Source organism: Bicyclus anynana, chromosome 16 (genome assembly GCF_947172395.1).
Source record: "Bicyclus anynana chromosome 16, ilBicAnyn1.1, whole genome shotgun sequence".
Classification (NCBI taxonomy): domain Eukaryota; kingdom Metazoa; phylum Arthropoda; class Insecta; order Lepidoptera; family Nymphalidae; genus Bicyclus; species Bicyclus anynana.
Genome location: NC_069098.1, coordinates 10,802,205 through 10,822,308, shown reverse-complemented (window position 1 = coordinate 10,822,308; position 20,104 = coordinate 10,802,205). Strand labels below are relative to the sequence as shown.

The window sequence follows — 20,104 nt, the reverse complement described above, 5'->3', positions numbered from 1 at the left end:
TGTGCTCGAGTCTCCTCTCAGAATGAGAGGGAGGTAGGCCAATAGTCCACCACGCTGACCCAATGCGGTTTGGTAGACTTGACACACGCAGATAATTAAGAAAATGCTCTGGTGTAAACAATTTCCTCACAATGTTTTCCTTCACCGTTTGAGACACGTAATATTTAATTTTTTAAAATACACATTACTGAAAAATTGGAGGTACTTCAGATTCGAACCCACACTCTCCGGAGTCGGAGGCACAGGTCATATCCACTGGGCTATCACGGCTCACGGATATTACAGCCTTATGGTTATTACAGCCTACAGGATATTACAGATACTACGTAGAAGGACGAAAAAGGTAAAATGTAGACAGACAGAGAAGTTTGACATTTTCATCGATGTTATTGATTGACATGGCAATGCCATTATCACTAAAAACACTTTTTTGATGATGAATATTTGTAAACATTTACTTTTGATTTATCATTTAAATTATTTTATACCTAAGAATTTGAAACTATTGTGATGGCCGAAATAAAGCCGTGCAAGCCAGTCGTTCTTAATGAGCTTCTGCTTCAAAATGTGAACACTTGGGGCAATGTGCAGTACAATATACCTCTGCGGCTTTCTAGCAATGAAACTAGAACTGCCGCCTCCATCGCACACCGGCATATTCCTCCAATACCGCATAGCTTGGACTGTGTATGTAACTTTTCTTAATTTTTGCTTAAAATATTAATTATATACCTAAGGCGGGCAACCGTCCCGTATTCTGCGGGACCGTCCCGTAATTCTAGATGTAATCCCGCTTTGAAGTAATTAGTAAAATAGTCCTGTGTTTTGATTTTTAAAATTAGTGTGATATACAAAGGCATTTGACTTTTGTACCTGAGTTTTGTGATTTTATGGTAATTTTGGTAGGTATATCGACTAAACTAACCCCCCCCCCCCCAACCCTATCTATCCATGAAAAGTTCCGCATTCAATTTTTAGAATACAGAAAACACCAGCTGTTACGTTCAGCCATAGCTGTCATTATAAGGCATGCATTGTGTCCAAAAATTGTACCTTTATAGCACTTCACACAACACGGCATACACATAGTGACAAATCGCTTGTTCGTAAAATTACTCCAAGAAAGAGCAATTTCAACGGCTCCATTCTTATGCGCGATCACACTTTCTGGAGTTTTCTGTATTCAGAGCCTCACAGCTTCTTGGATTGACTTCAGTCAAAATTATACAATCAAACCCGTACCTTCTTACAAGAAGGCCCATGATGTACGAAGAAGCTTTCACTTAATCCATCAACTTTATCTACATTGTCAGGTATTTCTGATCTATTGCTTATTGCTTTTAGCCAAAAGTTCCGCTTAACTTACAAAGCTTTCATTGATAAAGCAAAACAAAAAATATACTTTGCAAAAAATAATTAAGTAGGTAGGTCGCTTATTCCCGAGTAAGGTGCTAAGTGATGTACTGGTTGGTAATTTACTTTTACTTTATTCTCTTCTATTCTAATTAATATTATAAATGCTATATTATGTTTGTTTGTTGCGCTTTTACTTCTAAACCACTAAATGTTATACCTGCATATTCACAAGGGAACCACTCTCCTTGGGTGAAACCACGGTGGTATCCGCTACTGAGTATATTTTGTTATAGAAAATTGATGACCCTTTACCGGAACGGGTAACAGGAAGAGACATGGTGGTGGAGAAGGAGTCATACAAAACCACCACTGGAGAGTACTGTGTGAAACCGAATCCCAACAAAGCGATGGAGAGATCTGACTGCGCTATTAATTGTCGTAGAGTCATATATATGACTGGTGTTGAGAAACGCGTAAGCATTGTTGTTACGATTTTCATCATCATCATCATCAACCCATATTCGGCTCACTGCTGAGCTCGAGTCTCCTCTCAGAATGAGAGGGGTTAGGCCAATAGTCCACTACGCTGGCCCAATGCGGATTGGCAGACTTCACACACGTAGGGAATTAAGAAAAATCTCTGGTTGGCTGGCTGGTTTCCTCACGATGTTATCCTTTACCGTTTGAGACACGTGATATTTAATTTTTAAAAATACACACAACTGAAAAGATAGAGGTGCATGCCCCGGACCGGAATCGAACTCACACCCTCCGGAATCGGAGGCAGAGGTCATATACACTGGGCTATCACGATTTTAATGGTACGAGTAAAAATGTAAAATAGAGAAAGGAAATCGGGGATTACAAGGCAAAATCAACTTTTGTTGCAGTTGGTTATTATGTAGCTTTAGTTAATTGTTTTACCTGGGCTATAATAAACTTATATATCTGATAAATATTATACTTGCTACGGAGGGGACCGTATACGTATAAACATACAGACTGCTAAAACCGTTCCTATTGACTTCGCCGTCATAGAGTAATAAAGACAAATGGATATTTTAAAAGATCGCTGTAGGTACTTTTTTTAAAATAACGACTTAGTACAAATAAAATCTGTTATTTTTTTTAGTTACAAAGCAAAAATATTGTCCAACCAACCATGTTGTCAGAAATGAAAGATAATTTTAGAGGCGTAGTCAAACCTCCCACAGCACCTCCTGATATCATCATGAGAACCCCGGAAGCTGAATATATTTTTGACGTGAGTAACAATCAATATCAATACATACTTTGCATTATAAGTTAATAATAAAATGTTGTTGTTTGCGTAGGTTGTAGCTTCGGGCAGAAATGAGTCGCCAGCTATTTCCGACAGTGCTGGGGGATACCGCAAGCTACTGGATCCATATTTATCTACCTACAGGACTTACCATAAGCCGTTTACTATAAATGAACAACTCGGAATTGGGGCGAAGGACCAGATTACTTTATACTCTGAATTCAACATCCCTAAGGTATCATACTAAAAACGTAAAGCTCCAATTGCATCTATCAAAGACCGGATACGTATCGCCTCGCCGTCCAACGGGCAATGCCGCGCTTACCGCTCCCTTAGGTCATTTCATATGATCCGAGTGCTGGTGGATAATTTTGAGTCTGTATTTGAGTCAAGTTACAAATTAGTTCTGTATTTCTCATATGCTACCCTAACAAAGAACTGGAGAAAAATGTCATCCGGTACTCATACAATGTAAATGACATTTTGTCATTCGATTTGATGTTTATTTAAATAGGTTGATAATAAAGACCAAAATTCACTAAAATAGGCCAGCAGGCATAGTCAAAGACCCGATTAATCTGAATTATTTATTTATACTATTTAAATAAATATATATATATATATATAAGTATAAATAATAATTCCTACTGCTCCTAAGACAGATCTCTAGTTCTGTGTTAGGGTAGCGTAGGAGAGGCACAGGACATGTTTTCAAGTTGCCTCAAATACCTACTCATGAATGTACACCAGCTCTCTGATATCCGATGTGACGTAAAAGTATGGTTGTTAGCAGGCGAGGCATTTTCGTTACATGTCCGAGGCGTAATAATGAGTTTCGACCTAGCGGAATTGTGATTTTGATTTAAACTCAAAATATTTAACCATCGATATATATTTTTTTTAATTTTAGGTGAGAGGTTTTGGTCCACGCCGTAAACAAATATGGATGCCTTTAACAGCCAAAGTGCACAGGGGCGTATACGATAGAATACATGTTAAAAAGGAGTATAAGGAAGTAGCCGCTTGCCATAATCCTGTTAATAACATAAAAGGGTAGGATGTTATTGTAATACTCAAGTAGGATTAGCTGACGAAGTTTTGGGTTCGAGTCGTGACACTGAGCCTTTCTTTATTCTAAGAAATTTTCAGTTCAATGTTGCCCAGAGTTGGGAAGTTAATGGTATTACTCCCTCGAGCCTTGGAGCACGTTCAGTTGTCGTTCATTATCATTAAAATCTGTCACGGGTTGTTATAGAGTTTAAGCCCGCTATCCCGCACTGGAGCGGCGTGGAGTGTCTGAGCTCTATCCCCTCTCTTTAAGATAGGCTGATGATAATGACAACATGTTTCCATCCGTCCGTTAACCTAACACACAGTGTCATGCACTTCATACGCGCATCAAAGTTTTGCATACCCTAAGAGATGTTTTTCTTAATATTAATTAAATGCAGATTTTTCCAGTTTGGTTATTTTTTCGTACTAGTGCATACCCTGATCGACTTTATGCACGCCACTGCTAACACACCACTAACTATCAGTTGCGTGCACTTCATAGATGCATAAGTGCACTTCGTACCGTGAGGACTTAAAATAAATAATAATTATAAACCTGCAGGACTATTCTGTAACGATGTATTGTATAACTCGCAATGTATTGTATAATTCGCGTGAGTTTTAAATTCACCTCTATCTATCTCTGTCTAAAAAGATACTATAGAAAGAGAAATATTAAGATTATTTTGAATTTTTTCAGGGTCTTCGAGTCTGAAACTAGAAAGAAATACAAAATCCCATATGCATCAACGTCCCTCGCGTCCTGGGACCATGGGGAGATGTTCGATTTGGCTCCATTCCCTCCCAACCCTTACCAAACCGACATAGCACCGTTTATGTACTGTAGTGATTACTGTCATATAGCCCAGGGGACTCCGCCCTATACAGTCATAGACCAACTCAAGCACAATCCTAAACCAAGAGAGAAATGCGTGGAAAGGCTTATAGTATCCAGACAATGAATAAACTTCTTAGCCACTTTTCTTACTTTGGAAAAATAAACATTTTACTAAAATATGAGTTATATTTTTTTTATTGAATTTTAAGTTGGGTTAGGTTGCTCATAAGCTCGCCTATCCTCTTTGGAAAAGCGTTGTGGGTGACAGTGACTGGAACAAATAATAAGTAAGGATTTTAAAATAATCACCCACTTTCGGAGCAACATAGCAATTGTGGTGAGGTTTTTAAAATTAATGTCTTACGTTTTATAATCCTTATTGTGTTTGTTTTTAAACTAGATGTATATTGTATATAGTACAACTTGGCTTTGTACCATAGAATTATAAGTACAAGAAGGGCTGTCTAATAACGAAGTCAGGACGAAAAATAAAATGTTCCATAGAATTTGAATCGTAAATCTATGCTTAGTACATATTTTAACTGTGATCGTTTATTTTATTTATTTATTTATTAAGAATAAATTACAAAAAATAAAAAGGTAAATTAAACGGACAACCACAAAAATCACAAAGATTTGACCTTGGTGTCCATCTGCAACTAAGCTTAAAAATAACTTTAAGTATAATAATATTTTCTTAAAAATAACTTTAAAGGATATGCATAAAAAATAGTAGGCTTTGATGTCAGCTATCTACCTGTAGAGTATGTCTATTTACGGGACACAATACTTATTTATTTTTATATACGACCTGTATATATAAGGTTTGATGTATTGATTTTGAATTAATTCGTAACTTAAGTATTGCATGACTGATTTTTCACTGATGTAATGTATAGAGCGACAAAAACAAGAGTATTCCCGTTACACACTTCATCAGTATTCTCATTTATAACATGAAATGATTTTCGCAATGGTCCACGGTCTGTCGACCTTACATCATTGCTCATAGATGTATTACTTCAATGATCAAGCGCACATAAGTGAATAATACATTCTGGTCTGATGCACTCACCGACATAATATATTGTATACTTACACAGGATTGGGATGGCCAAGAGTACCATGTCTCAGCTACATAAAACTTGGAAAGACCGTAACATCTCGTTGAAAACAAAGATAAAAACTCGTTCGTACACTCGTCTTTGCCATCTTTCTCTATGGTGCTGAGACGTGGACCCTAAAATCTGCAGACCGCAAAAGGATTGACTCTTTCGAGAAGTGGTGTTGGAGGAAAATGGTCTGGATTCCATGGACTGCATTTCGGACTAACGCATACTTGCTCAACTCAAAGTTAAAATAAGACTCTCTACCATATGCCTCAAGCGTATTTTAGAGTACTTCGGGCACATTGCCAGGAAAGACGGAGATAATCTGGAAAAAATAGTTATTACTGGCAAGGTGGAAGGAAAAAGACGGGGGCGCAGCCCGATGCGTTGGTCCGACCAGGTCCGCACTACACTCGAGTCCACAGTTTACGATGCTCTTCGCGTAGCCGGAGATAGGAAAAAATGGCATAACATCCTAAGGACAAGAATCAGAGATGGAAGTGGTCACTACCCTCACACGTGAGGATTACGACTCACGGAGGGATACTTACACTGCATTTACATTTCATAAAAACAGCGCTAAAAATATGTTCCCAACGCTAAGCGGGGAACAACTACTTACCTTAGTCCAGCAGTGGACGTCGACGATAGACGTCCACTGCTGGACATAGACCTCTTGCATGGACCTCCAAGCGCAACGGTCTCGAGCTGCCAGCATCCAACGGTTCCCTGCAACCCACTTGATATCCTCGTTCGACCAACACTGCGCTTTCCGGTTCTGGTAACTGCTTGACAAGTTTTAATTATTTTTTAATGAATTTTAAATTTGAATTTGAATTTGAATTTGTATCAGGCTTATTGTTAAGAATTCATTCTGGTCTGATGTTTTTGATATTTTAGTTATTCTTTTGTTTAAAACTATCAAAAAATAATGGAATGGACCTAAAAAAAACATAATTGAGACAAAAACAACTCGAAATTAATTAAAAACGGAAAACAGTGATTCAAATTCCCATCTATTATGAGCGAAATATGTTGTGCAGTTTTAATAGGATTAGGAAGTCATTATGGTCATGAGCGTTACCCATAGCGTCATGGTTTGAATACAATTTAACTGTGGGGCGGAAATGTCACTTCTATGGGCAATCAATTTTGAAACTGAAAGTAAGTAGACCAAGATACCAGAGCGATCTGACACAGTTTATTTTTTCCTAAAGAATTTTCTTGGGTTTTTAGAAGCATCTCATGTTCTTTGAATACCCTGCGTCTTTGTGGAGTTTCGCTCTGTGTCACCTTGGCAGGTACAAGGGGTCTTAGCCATGTGGCACGTAGATTTTCTTTCTACAGACATTAACGCTACGAAAACCAGCAAAATGTATGGGGGTGACAGATTTGATCGAAAACTTGATCACTTGACCTGTCGATAGTGAATGTCATTCCCATACATTTTTAAATTTTCGAAGCGTTTGTAGAAAGAGAATCGACATGTCACAATGGCTAGGCCAGGTGAGAAAGGTAACTAAAAAAAAGTGTTACGTAGCGTCATTAACGTCGTTAGCGTCGTTAAATTCACATGGCATATTTTTTGAAGAATATTATTCTGAAGCAGTATCAAAAGTGTAAGACACTTTTCATTGACCAGAACTTTTGTCAGACACTTTGAAGCTTCACAAAAAAAAAAACCGGCAGATGTTACGCGATTAGGTACTCGATGCCTAAACCGATTTGGATAACTCTTTTTTAATTGAAAGAGTATACTCCTGAAGTAGTCCCATTGTTAACCTGATGAACTTTACAAAGCACTACAATGTAATGCTACAACACATTTGATTCCTTATCTTAGTTGGTTAAAAAATAGTCATCGTAGTAAGTTTACTTAATAATTCACTATCGAATTTTTGTTCATCTATTTAAGTTTTTTTAATTGAAAATTAATAAAACTTAAATAGATATACCCATAGATTTACGAGTCGGTACAAGTACCTGATATACCTAAATAGTATAAAAACAATCATAAATCGTATTACCTGCAGGTTGTTGTCAGATAAGGAAATCCACCATTTTGGATGATTCAATTGAAGTTATATTTAGCTTAATGATTATCGTCTGAAGATTGTAATCTTATAGTCCGAGAGCTGACTAACATTTTATGAAGATAATTGAGGCAGGCTGATTATTTTTCCTGCACCTCTCCTATACTACCCTAACACAGAAATGGTGACCTGGCTAGAAGTAGTACGGTTTTGTTTTTGCAAATACCCTTGAGTTAATCTCTAATTTCTAAACTTTATTTTGAACATTAAAAGAGAAATAGGCCCACTACTCCCCAGCCAGGTCTTCAGTTTAGTAGTAAAGTAGAAGAAGAGTTCCTGGACAAGTTTCAAAGCTCTCTTTCTAGTCGGTCTCTCTTGACTGAAGATCGTGACCACGTTGGCGAGTCATCTTTCGTTTATCAATTACTCCTCCATCGTGTACGGTTACTAGCCATTTGGACGGTACTGTAACCGGTGCAGGCACCTGTTTCTTTGACTTTATCCGACCAGTCTCAAATAACTACCCAAAAATGTCAACCGGCTCTCGGAATATTGAGAGACATGTATTTACTAAGAACATTTAATATCGTGAATGTCTGGGCAAAAACTTCACTCAGCATTTTTTGATATTCTTGTTTCAGAAAAGATAAATAATTAAATAGAAATAAAAAGAAAACTTTGGTGTAACTAAGTCATTCTATATCATTAGCCAATGAAAAGAAGGTATAAATGTAGTATGGAAGAAAGAAACTTCTAAAGCTTTCTGATCGATCGATCGATCGATTTCCGGGTCGGTAATGGAATATAACAGAAAATAAATTCCTCCAGCAGCCTGTCCAGTGACCCAGTGTGAATGACACCGGTTCGCGCAAAAAGCTTTTAACAAAGGCAACATATAAAAAACTGATTTTCACTAAAGATTAGCGGCCACGCTCCGCTCGCCGTGTATTCTCTTCATTTTTTTTATGGACTAACAATTTCGGTGTGAATTAAAACACGTTGTTATGTTATTAGCGCCTAGTGCGATCGAAACCAGCAACAAAAATTAGATGGCGTTTTGTACATTCGTGTGGAACAAGTATTTCCGATAATTAATTGATTCCGATTTGATTAATAAGGTAGTCCGCGTATAAACCATTAACCACAACAACATTTCTCTTGAAATTTATCTATCTAATGGTAAAAACCGCATTAAATTTCGTTGAGTAGTTTAAAGGAAGAACAAAGAGGGACAGCGGGAAGCAACTTTCTTTTTATAAGTTACTAGCGAACGCCCGCGACTTCGTCCGCGTGAATTTCGATGTAAACTTTCAACTACCCCTACCCAACTCTACCCCTACCCCTACCTTTTTCTGAATTTTCTTTGCTATAAACCTCACGAAGCCCGAGACCTTTCCAACGAATGCAAAATCGTGGAAATCGGTTCGTGCGTTCTGGAGTTATAGCGTCAGGAAGGAAAACCCGACTTATTTTTATATAGTAGGGACTAGCGAACGCCCGCGACTTCGTCCGCGTGAATTTCGATGTAAACTTTCAACTACCCCTACCCAACTCTATCCCTACCCCTACCCTACCCCTACCTTATTCTGATTTTTCTTTGCTATAAACCTCACGAAGCCCGAGACCTTTCCAACGAATGCAAAATCGTGGAAATCGGTTCGTGCGTTCTGGAGTTATAGCGTCAGGATCGACGGCTTAGATTCTTAAATTTTCTAACTTTCAAACTGAATTTGGGAACAATTCTTGGAAATAAGACAAAGCCAATATTTTCAATCTAAATCCCAGCATTAAGTAATTAACTACAGGCAATATATACATGGTACAGCATATTATCATTATGTAAATAAGTAGATATTTGTAGAATACAGTCTAGGCATTCTGACTAGTAGTTCGTTCCCTTCACTGTAAGCTTTCGTCCCTAATAACAAGGTAAAGGAGAAATAGTTCAGACAACCCATAAGATTTGAATTGCATAAAATTGTAGCGCGTTTAAATTGATGTGCATGATGTTACTAAATGGCAGGTAATACTCGCTTAATAAAGCAGAAGCGAACGTGCATAGCGGTGATCACAGAGCGTCAGGGATAGGCAACTATTTGTGTCGCTATTCTTAAACCTATTAAATTACTACAGAAAGCTAAATTATATTACAGATATACTAAATCTTAAGCTTAGTGATTCTTTAAATGCTTAACATTCAGGCTAAAAATACGCTATTATAAAAGTTGTCTAGAAATATTAAAAACCCTTTTCTGGGGACGGTTTCACTTTTTTTATTGCAATGGTAGTAGAAGTTTGTAAAGGTAACAATATTCTTTCGTTTTTCACAAAACTGCAAGGTTTTATCTGGTCGCGCAGGACAAAATTTGGCAAAACGAGCTATTTGAATGGTTGTCATTACAACGGCTAAAATGTAACAAAACAGTTTCGTCTGTGTACCTATTAAAACTTAATAACTTTGTTTGTTACTGTATAAAAAGTTTGAATTTTTTGAGTCAGAAATCTGTCCCAATGTCTTATAGATATATGCTATGGAAGTAACTAGTAAGCTAGACTAATAAAGTCTTCTTGGTTATTTTTGTTGTTATGTTATTCATTTTGTAGATAAATTAAAATTGTTGAGCGTCCCTGAATTACTTCGGTCGAAACGGAGGCTTCGTAGCGTGTCATTTCTGTTTTGATCATGGTGTGGATCTATAATGACAGGCATACAAACAAAAAATATATTTCTACCTAATTTTAAAACCGTTCTGGAAAAATTACGCATTAGCGATTGAAATCTGTGTTTGCTAAACTTAATCTTATGGTGAATTATGCTAAGTGAATAATGATAAAAAAGTGAAAATGACTGTATTATACTTATTGTTTAGTGTGTTAATTTGTAGACTGTTTGTTGACGCCCAATTTGGAAGTAAGCATTTTGATGAGTGTTGTGTTAATACTTATACCTAGGTACCTTATAGGGTTTTTTTTATTCTTTACAAGTTAGATGGTGCAATCTAAGATGGAAGCGGGCTTACTTGTTAGGAGGATGAAAATCAACACCCCTTTCGGTTCTACACGACATCGTACCGGAACGCTAAATCACTTGCACGTCTTTGCCGGTAGGGTGGTAACTAGTCAGGACCGAAGTCTCCCACCAGCTAAACATAGACCAATTAAGAAAACCTCAATCAACCCAGCCGGGAATCGAACCCAGGACCTCCGTCTTATAAATCCATCGCGCATACCACTGCGCCACGGAAGCCGTCAAAAAGTATATTAAGGTTATTAATGTGTAGGTATACTCGTATTCGCAACTATGTCAATGGCCTATTATTTCTATGGTTAGCTGGTTCGTTTACGAATTATGAAGTACCGGGTAAGGCCAACAAAACAAGTTATCAGGATTTTATTTTCAAGAAAAATTTCAATAGCAACTTAAAAGAAATTCCAAATCCGTTTTTCATTAACAATGCGCTTTACGGAATACGAAAAATGCGGTTGTTAGTGATTTGATGTTAATTATATTAGGGTGGCTAATATGACAAAGTAATAGACAGGCTCAGTATCATGATGTTTGGAAGTCCCTACAAAAGGCCTATGTCCTGCAGTGGACGTCCATCGGCTGATATGATGATGATGAATAGACCGGCTGCTCGGTTTCAACGCCCTGTCATACCGAAACGTACATCAACATCACGTCAAGGGGTGACTTGTCAAGCACTAAAAAAAAGAAGCCGTTGACTTCATGACATCTGTGGCTCTTTGCAATGCTTTGATGTCGCCAGTCCAATGCAAATACAAAGTGCTGTCAAGTCAGAACTAGCACCCAGGACCCCATTATCCGTGGCTGCTATCATGCTAGTAAGTAGTAACTAGCCACGGCCGAAACCTACCACCAGACAACAAAACCAAACCTAATTGAGCATTGTGGCCTCGATGCAGTAATAATTTCTATTATACACCATTTCATGGTCATTTAAAACTGGTAGGTAGATATTTATCTCATGCAATATTGATGTTTAATGTTTGCATACTTCACTTTGCGATTCCATTCACTGCAATGCATTCTCTAAAAGACTAAGCGATCTGCAGCTTCGTTGACGATTTTTTTAGATTTTACATGATTTTTTGTGAAATTTGAACCGTTTACACCATCAGACTTAAGCCAATTTAGAGTTCAAATTCAGAAAGGAAGGGATGGAGGAAAGCAAGCCTTGCAAACCAACGCCGAAACTCCAGTATTCTTGTTACTTACTATTCTACGTCGGCATGATTTGTATAACTATTGTGATAAGTAAGATAGTCAATGATATTTTATACTAGAGATAGGGCACTAGTGTATTATAACTGAGGCGGTCAAATGTGCATATAATTATTGTCATAATCTCATTTAGTCGCTTATTAAACAACGAAAGTTATTTTAATAAATAATAGCTAAATATTGTCTACAATGTCGAGTTCTGTGTTGTGTGTTACAGGAATTGTAAAAACTATATATTATAAAGTAGGAGTAGATATAGTCGGATCACCTTTTGCGGTGATTTTGTAGACGCGTAACATATCTATAGTATAAAATATCATTGGATTAAATTTCAAAATGTAAAAATTCCAATTAAACCTGGGAATCGAACTTTTGATTAAAAAGATTGTAATTGTATATAGGTATAAGAAATGTTATAATATTATGTGTCGCGTCATTAATTTGATTACAAATTATTTCAGCTGTTTCAATAAGTGTGGATATGAGTCCAAGGGCAGAAAATATAACTTTTCAGGTATGTAAAAAAATTAAATTAAACAAAAATATTGATCATTGATCAGAATGCCAAGTTGATAAGAGTACTACAAACATATGTAAAAGAAATATTGCTCGTTATAATCACATACAAACATCATCATCATTTATCATTATCAACCCATATTCAGCTCACTGCTGAGCTTATGTCTCCTCTCAGAATGGAGGGGTTAGGCCAATAGTGCACCACGCTGGCCCAATGCGGATTTCACAAACGAATTAAGAAAATTCTCTGATAAGCAGGTTTCCTCGTGATGTATTTCCTTCACCGTTTGAGACACGTAAAATATAATTTCTTAAAATGCACTCAACTGATAAGTTAGAGGTGCACGCCCCGGACCGGATTCGAACCCACACCCTCCGGAATCAGAGGCAGAAGTCATATCCACTGGGCTATTACGACCTATACAGCATACAAACATAAATTTGTCAATTTTTCACTCAAAAAGTAGGTACTTCCTTGTTTGAATAGATGTAATACTTTACGGAAGTCTATATTGTATCATCATTATCAACCCATATTCGGCTCACTGCTGAGCAAGAGTCTCCTCTCAGAATGAGAGGGGTTAGACCTTAGTCCACCATGCTGGCCCAATGCGGATTGGCGGACTTCACACACGCAGAGAATTAAGAAAATTCTCTGGTATGCAGGTTTCCTCACGACGTTTTTCCTTCACCGTTAGAGATACGTGATATTTAATTTCTTAAATTGCACACAACTGAAAGGTTGGAGGTGCATGCCCCGGACCGGATTCGAACACACACCCTCCAGAATCGGAGGCAGTGGTCATCCACTGGACTATCACAGCTCTTTACTACTATATTGTATAGACTTCCGTAAATTATTACATCGTACCGTAAAGTATCTAACTGGAATTCCGTCCATTTAAATACAAGTTAACTAAATAATAGGCATAGATAATCGTTGCAAGGTTCATGTAACTCTTAAGTTAGTCTTCAATGAACTCAAGATATAATTTTTTTTTCAGAGTCGATGTCCATCAAATATGTCATGCGTGCCAATAAGTCATTGCCCATTGTTGGAGGATTTGTTAGATTTTTCATGCTTTTCTTCAGACAGGTACGGTTATTGTTATCATTCGCATTACAAATTTTTAAACCCTTTTGTAAACTTGCAGTGTCTGTATATCTTACCGTGAAAAAATTCAGTAAAAAATATATCTTTCTAGTGGAGTAAAAGAATACATAAAACAAGCATAAGCTGAAAGTCCTCAGAAACAGCTCCGATTTTGATGATTTTTTTAAAAGTTATGTCAACATATTTAACAAAAAAAAAATCGTGAAAATCGGAAAAATTTCTGAGGACTTCGAGGAAAAATGCTATATTGATTCCACTACATGAAATTTTTCACAGCGTATTTTTTTAATTTTTATTTTTATTTACAGCGTATTTTTTTAAATTGTAATATGTAGCCTGAACATATAATTTAGGACAAAGCCCTTCAAAGCACCTGCATTTTAAGAAAAATGTACACTTGACCCATACATGATTTTTTTTCTAGTTGTTAATAATGCTCTAGTTGATAATAATGCGTTGGATAATCCGATTTCCGTGAAAACCTGTTTTTTTTCCGTGGGACTCATGGGCTTTTCCGGAATAAAAAGTAGTTTTCTGCTTCAATGTTCACTTTATCTCTACACCAAATTTCATCCAAATCGGTTTCATGGTTTAGCTGTCAGACAGACAGACATCGCTCATTAGAGATAAGGCCGCCAATACATTACTTTTGAAGTTGTTTTTATGTGTTGTTCAATAACCAAAATATAAAAATAATTCATTCATTAATTAAGGCTGCGTGGGACTTCTCCTCCCGAAAAAATCGGCCTCAAGGTTTTGCCGCAGGGGAAGTTGCTCCCTCTCTTCTTACAGCCCCATACCCCAAAATACCGCAGCCCTGGTATTCCGGGGTATGGGTTGGGTTCAAGGTTTAATGCGCAGGATTACGATTTCTCGCTATCCTACGCCCCTGCCCCTACCGCGGGACAAATTACCGGACGTGAGACAGTTTGGCTGGTGGGAGGCTTCGGCCGTGGCTAGTTACCACTCTACCGGCAAAGACGTACCGCCAAGCGATTTAGCGTTCCGGTACGATGCCGTGTAGAAACCGAAAGGGGTGTGGATTTTCATCCTCCTCCTTACAAGTTAGCCCGCTTCCATCTAAGACTACATCATCACTTACCATCAGGTGAGATTGTAGTCAAGGGCTAACTTGTAAAGAATAAAAAAAAGGGACTGTCTCACGTCCGGTAATTTGTCCCGCGGTAGGCGTGGTAGCGACTCTGCCGTCATCCCGCACCGGGACGGTGCGGTCTGCGTAAGGGTCATTCACTCAGACAGACAGACTTACTTTGCATTTATAATATTATGGTGGAAGTATGGATCGTTCTGGATGTCTCTCGTTCATGTTTAATTGTATATGTTTGTTTACTATAAGGTATTTCCACCGTCTCAACTCCCTCACGTGTGGTAACTTCAATAACGAAGACTACGTGTGCTGCCCCTCATGTGACTGTGGGCGTGTGTACCCCCCGGGTACTCAAGCTTGCGGCAAAAGCATGGTCCAGGGGGTAGAGTATAACGGGATCGGCGCTCATCCTTGGGTAGCTAGGATAGGATTTACAAGTAAGTACCAAAGAAAGAAGTTAAATATTGCGACCCTAACTCACGTAGCGCTCGGGTGCAATCATCACCCCAGCGCCTTTTAGTACCTAAGCGTGCTAAGCACTGTTAAAATGTAATATGTACAAACAGCACTTCAAGTTATCATAAACTGTCTGTGTAGAAAACAAACACCTTATAAGTAGTTACCTATTTGCCTTTATTTGCTAAAACTAGGCACATTTATTTTACGAGAGCAGTAGATGCTATGCGAAATGTAGATATGCAATCCGGAGGTCTTTTTACGTGACGGGGTTATGATGGCGGGACCGAGTAATCCCGCGGCGTGTAGCTATCGGGCGCCCCTGAGATCGCGGCGCCTGGGTACAACGCACGCCCTGCACTATAGTTACCTATAGTCGTCTCTGTTATGAAAAAAAAAGAGACAGGTATGGTTAGTCGACCATTTAGAGCCGCTGGATGCGTGGTATTAAAAAGTTCCTACAGGAGATATTAGCATTATGTCTTGCCTTTGTCGTTTCGTCGGTCGAATGGTGAGTGTCTTCGAATCAAAAATCAACACCATTTTCGAAACTAGTATCATTTTTTGTTTGAGCAATTGCTATATTTATTATATTCGATATTATGTCGGTATTATATTTGTTGACTCAACATTTGACTATTATCAAAGTAATTGATACACATCTAACAAAACAAAACAAATTTTCAGACAAAGACACAGGTAACGTGCGATTTGCCTGCAGTGGATCCATCATAGCTAAACGGGTGGTTTTGACAGCAGCACACTGCGCTTTGGCCAAACCGGAAGGGTACAAGTTGTAAGTTAGCCGATTCATTTATTAACTCAAACTTCTTAATTAGAGTTTGGCTCAGATCATATCAACTAAGTTTTACTGGCTAAAAGCTATAAGCTTAAATCAGTAAAATTCATAAAATAAGTGCATTATATCTCATTACAACAATTTGCGGTGATTATACAGCTAAGCAACTAATAAGCACTATATGCCAAATTACTTCCCTTCTGCCACAGAACATTGTATAGGGTCGCATCCTTACGTGAGTCCAGAATCCAGACGACCCGCTTAAAACGTTTCGCTTCAACGTATTCAAACTATTAAAGTGCGTAATGCCATTCCGGCATCGATCATAAATCTTTAGATGAGCCTCAAAGCGTCGCAGAATTGTCACGCATTGAGTAAGTGATCATTTATTCATAATGTGGCTTGTGTTTTTACACTTCCAAAATGAACACGAAGGCATAATTAAGGGATTAAAATAAAATAAAACAGTAAATATTTTTTTTAGTCCACGTCCACTCATAGCATGCGCTTGTTACGTACTAAGATAAGATGTGCGTGCACGTCTTTGGGTAATGACATAAAATTGTGCGTTCTTTAGTATAGAGGGGCCCATCTAACTATTTATATCGATGCATTCCGGCCTGTATTTCCTGTCACCTAAATCTTTTTAGGCAAGCTCATATCATACCCTAAGTGGGTCTCTTGCTCTATATACAAATCATATTAAAAATCTAGTAGATAAGTGTAAAAAGATTACAGTAGATAAATAGATGACTGATTTAAATAAGGGTTAATTTACACGAGCGGCAACTCTACTGACGACCGCAGTCGACTGCAGTCGGCGACGTCTCGGCTGCAGGCGACGGCGTCGCCGACTGCAGTCGACTGCGGTCGTCGGTAGCAGCTGCCACTCGTGTAAATGAACACTAAGTATACCAATCTTTATTGTCCCCACAAGGTCGACGGTAGTGATCGGCGAATGGGACATAAGCCGCAGTCCTGACTGCAACGAGTTCTTCTGCGCGCCCACCACGCAAGCTATCAAGGTGGAGAGCGTGTCCGTGCATCCGGGATACGAACAGAAGATATTTAGACATGACATCGCCATGATTATATTGAAAGAGGAAATTAAATATTCTGGTAAGTACTCATACGTGATGTTTTACAGCTGTTGATCCTAGAAGCATCGATCGTACATTTTAGATGGGCCTCAACACGTCGCGGAATTGTCATTGGTTTCGCACATTGAGTACGTCATCACTCGTAACACATTTCTCTTTATTCATATCGTGGCTTGTGTTTTACACATCCAAAATGAACACGAATGCATATTTAAGAGATTAAAATAAGAAAAAACAGTAAATATGTTATTAGGTCCACTCACAGCATGCGCTTGTTACGTACTGTTACGTGCTTGTTACGTTTGGGTAATGACATAAAATTGAGCGTTCTTAAATATGGAGGGGCTCATCTAACGATTTATATCGATGCCTAGAAGTACATAATACGAGTTTAGTTTGTAACCTTAATCCAACTCAATCCCATTATAACTCTTTCCTTATAAGAAGGGATCTGTAACTTAGATCCACCACGCTGTTTCAACGAAATATCAGTGACAATAAGTGGGACTAAAAGTTCAATATGATTGCCAAAAAATGGTGTAGGGGTCCAGAAGAGATTTTTTTCGAGTCCAACTCAGAGCTTAAATCAAGGACCTCATCATCCGTAGTCGTAAAGGCTAAATTTTGGACCAATGAGGCAGCAATTAATTTTCGATTCTGTCATCAAAAACATTAATTTAGTGAACAATTCAGTTCGGTCGATAACATTTCAAGCACTTAAATTATTCTTTACAGTTGTAAAGAAAACAGATATTTCGTTTCAATTCAAATAAGCGTGTCTAAAAGTTGATCACTGATCGCCACAACTGACTTTGGCGAGTGTTAAAATTGAAATTTTAGAGAAAGAAACTGCCGACTCATTTGGTGGCTTGTTCTGGGACATAAAAATCTGGCTAGATTTTTATGTCCCAGAACTAAAATTAAGTATATAGTTAACCAATTAAATAGACACATATATCAGATGGGTAGTAAATTAATTGTTATTACCTATTCAATGTTACCTGTATCCTGTAATTTGCCATAGATTGCGATCACGGTTTCACGGTGACCTTGGTGAAGGTCAACTCTGTCAGATCTCATCGCAGATGTCACTAATGGTGGTCCTCTTTATTTCAGTGACAGCGGCGCCGATCTGTTTGAACGATAAGCCGGAAATTGTGATCAACGAACGCGCATCGCTTGTCGGATGGGGGAAATTGTCGGGGCAAAACAACTTGGTACTATTATTTGATTGAAACTATTTACCTTTGGCTGTGTACTTCTATACTCAAAATCAAAATCAAAAATCCTTTATTTCATATAGGCCCAGTTTACAAGCACTTTTGATACGTCAGTTGACCATTTGTAAAGATTCTACCACCGGTTCGGAAGGCAGGTTCTGCTGAGAAGAAACCGGCAAGAAACTCAACACTTGCTCTTTTTTAAAAAATCATACAGTATTATAATTTACAATTGATGATAACATTACAATTTCTTATAGTTTTACATTTTGTTTGAAGGTGGAAGCTGATCCAATGGCCTCAAGCGCTTTTATCTTTAAGGAACTCATCAATGTTGTAGTAACCTCGATTAAGTAAATGTTTTTGCCCATTGCCACATTAGCTAAAATATTATTATAGAATATGATAGAGTTAACAGGACTGGACTGAAAAATTTTAAACAACCCATTGGCAATATTTGCAATTGGCTCGACGTGTTGCGAAGCTGAAGAGGCAATGGGCGGGGTACATAGTTCAAAGAGCCGATGGACGTTGGGGTCCCAAGGTGCTGGAATGGCGGCCATGCACTAGAAAGCGCAGTGTTGGTCGACCCCCCGCATCAGGTGGACTGACGACATCAAGCGAGTCGCAGATGTTTGCTGGATGCAGGTGGCTCAGTATCGTGAGGTTTGGAAGTCTCTACAAAAGGCCTATGTCCTGCAGTGGACGTCCATCGGCTGATATGGTGATGATGATGACATTTAATTTGTTATACAAACTTTTCATCCAATTAACAGGTATTTGAAGGTAATCTTATACATAATGGGATTTTTATGTTAGTAGTTGAATAACTATAATCATATCTAGGTTGGGCGACAGCAACAGTTGGATGTCCCCCTCGTTTCTCTGGAGACCTGTGAACGGATTTTCGGCGAATCGGTCCCAATCCATGAGGGTCAGCTTTGTGCAGGAGGTGAAGAGGGGAAAGACGCCTGCTCTGGCTTTGGAGGAGCTCCCTTGACTCTTCACAGAGATGGACAATATACACAGGCAAGTACCGTCATATCATGTTTATACTAAAACTAGCTAACGCTGCGCGGTTTTACCCGCGTGTTTCCGGTCCCGTAGGAATACGGACATAATATATAGCTTATAGCCTTCCTCGATAAATGGGCTATCTAACACTGATAATTTTTCAAATAGGATTAGTGGTTCCTAAGATTAGCGCGTTCAAACAAACAAACTCTTCAGCTTTATATTATTAGTATAGATAAGACAGCAGAAATTAAATGCATGTCAATTGACTATAACCTGATAACATAAAAATGGAACCGACTTTAAAGACGTATTTCAGTTATTTTGATTTTAACACAAAATTATTAAACCGATTTTCATGAAAATGAAATAGGACCAATCTGGAAGTATACTCTTTTAAACAAAAAAAGAATTTACAAAATTGGTAAATAAATGACGAAGTTATGAGGTCACAAACATTAAAAAAAATTCGTCGAATTGAGTACCTCCTCCTTTTTTGCGTCACTTGTAACATAGTGATCATGATCACTTTTGGCTCTGTGTGTAATTGCATTACTTTTTTTTTCTAAAAGGAACATTTCTAGCTATTAGTGGTTTTACCGCCATAATTCGTTCGTACTTACGGTAGTGTGCTGTAATCTTTATCATTTTTCAGGTTGGCATAGTATCGTTCGGGTCAGAGAACTGCGGCACGGAAGGCGTGCCCAGCGTGTATACGAACATCGCACACTACCACAAGTGGATTGTCGATAACTTGCCATCGTGATTACTGCTTAGATATTATAAGAAATCAATGTGCAATTTTAATTAAATAAATGTTAAAATGAAAACTTATTATTATTTAAACTGCGGCAAGA

At 38.1% G+C, this 20,104-nt stretch overlaps 2 protein-coding genes across 3 annotated transcripts; both read left to right on the top strand.

Moving 5' to 3' along the window:
- Positions 1 to 510: 510 nt before the first annotated feature.
- LOC112056462 (uncharacterized) lies at positions 511 to 4,693 on the top strand. The gene is made up of 6 exons (XM_024096897.2): positions 511 to 687; positions 1,650 to 1,829; positions 2,489 to 2,620; positions 2,691 to 2,873; positions 3,549 to 3,691; positions 4,392 to 4,693. The coding sequence occupies exons 1-6, from the start codon at positions 511 to 513 to the stop codon at positions 4,651 to 4,653; spliced, it is 1,077 nt and encodes a 358-aa protein (XP_023952665.1). The 3' UTR covers positions 4,654 to 4,693.
- Positions 4,694 to 10,332: 5,639 nt separating this feature from the next.
- LOC112056461 (CLIP domain-containing serine protease B4-like) lies at positions 10,333 to 20,077 on the top strand. Of its 2 annotated transcripts, none has more exons than XM_052886255.1 (9): positions 10,333 to 10,582; positions 12,379 to 12,431; positions 13,441 to 13,532; positions 14,908 to 15,095; positions 15,802 to 15,910; positions 16,851 to 17,032; positions 18,130 to 18,230; positions 19,092 to 19,262; positions 19,903 to 20,077. In XM_052886255.1, the coding sequence occupies exons 1-9, from the start codon at positions 10,516 to 10,518 to the stop codon at positions 20,011 to 20,013; spliced, it is 1,074 nt and encodes a 357-aa protein (XP_052742215.1). In that variant the 5' UTR covers positions 10,333 to 10,515; the 3' UTR covers positions 20,014 to 20,077. The 2 variants fall into 2 exon arrangements, with proteins under 2 accessions (XP_052742215.1, XP_052742214.1); XM_052886254.1 differs by having other exon boundaries at positions 10,338 to 10,582; positions 19,080 to 19,262.
- The last annotated feature ends 27 nt before the right edge of the window (positions 20,078 to 20,104 follow it).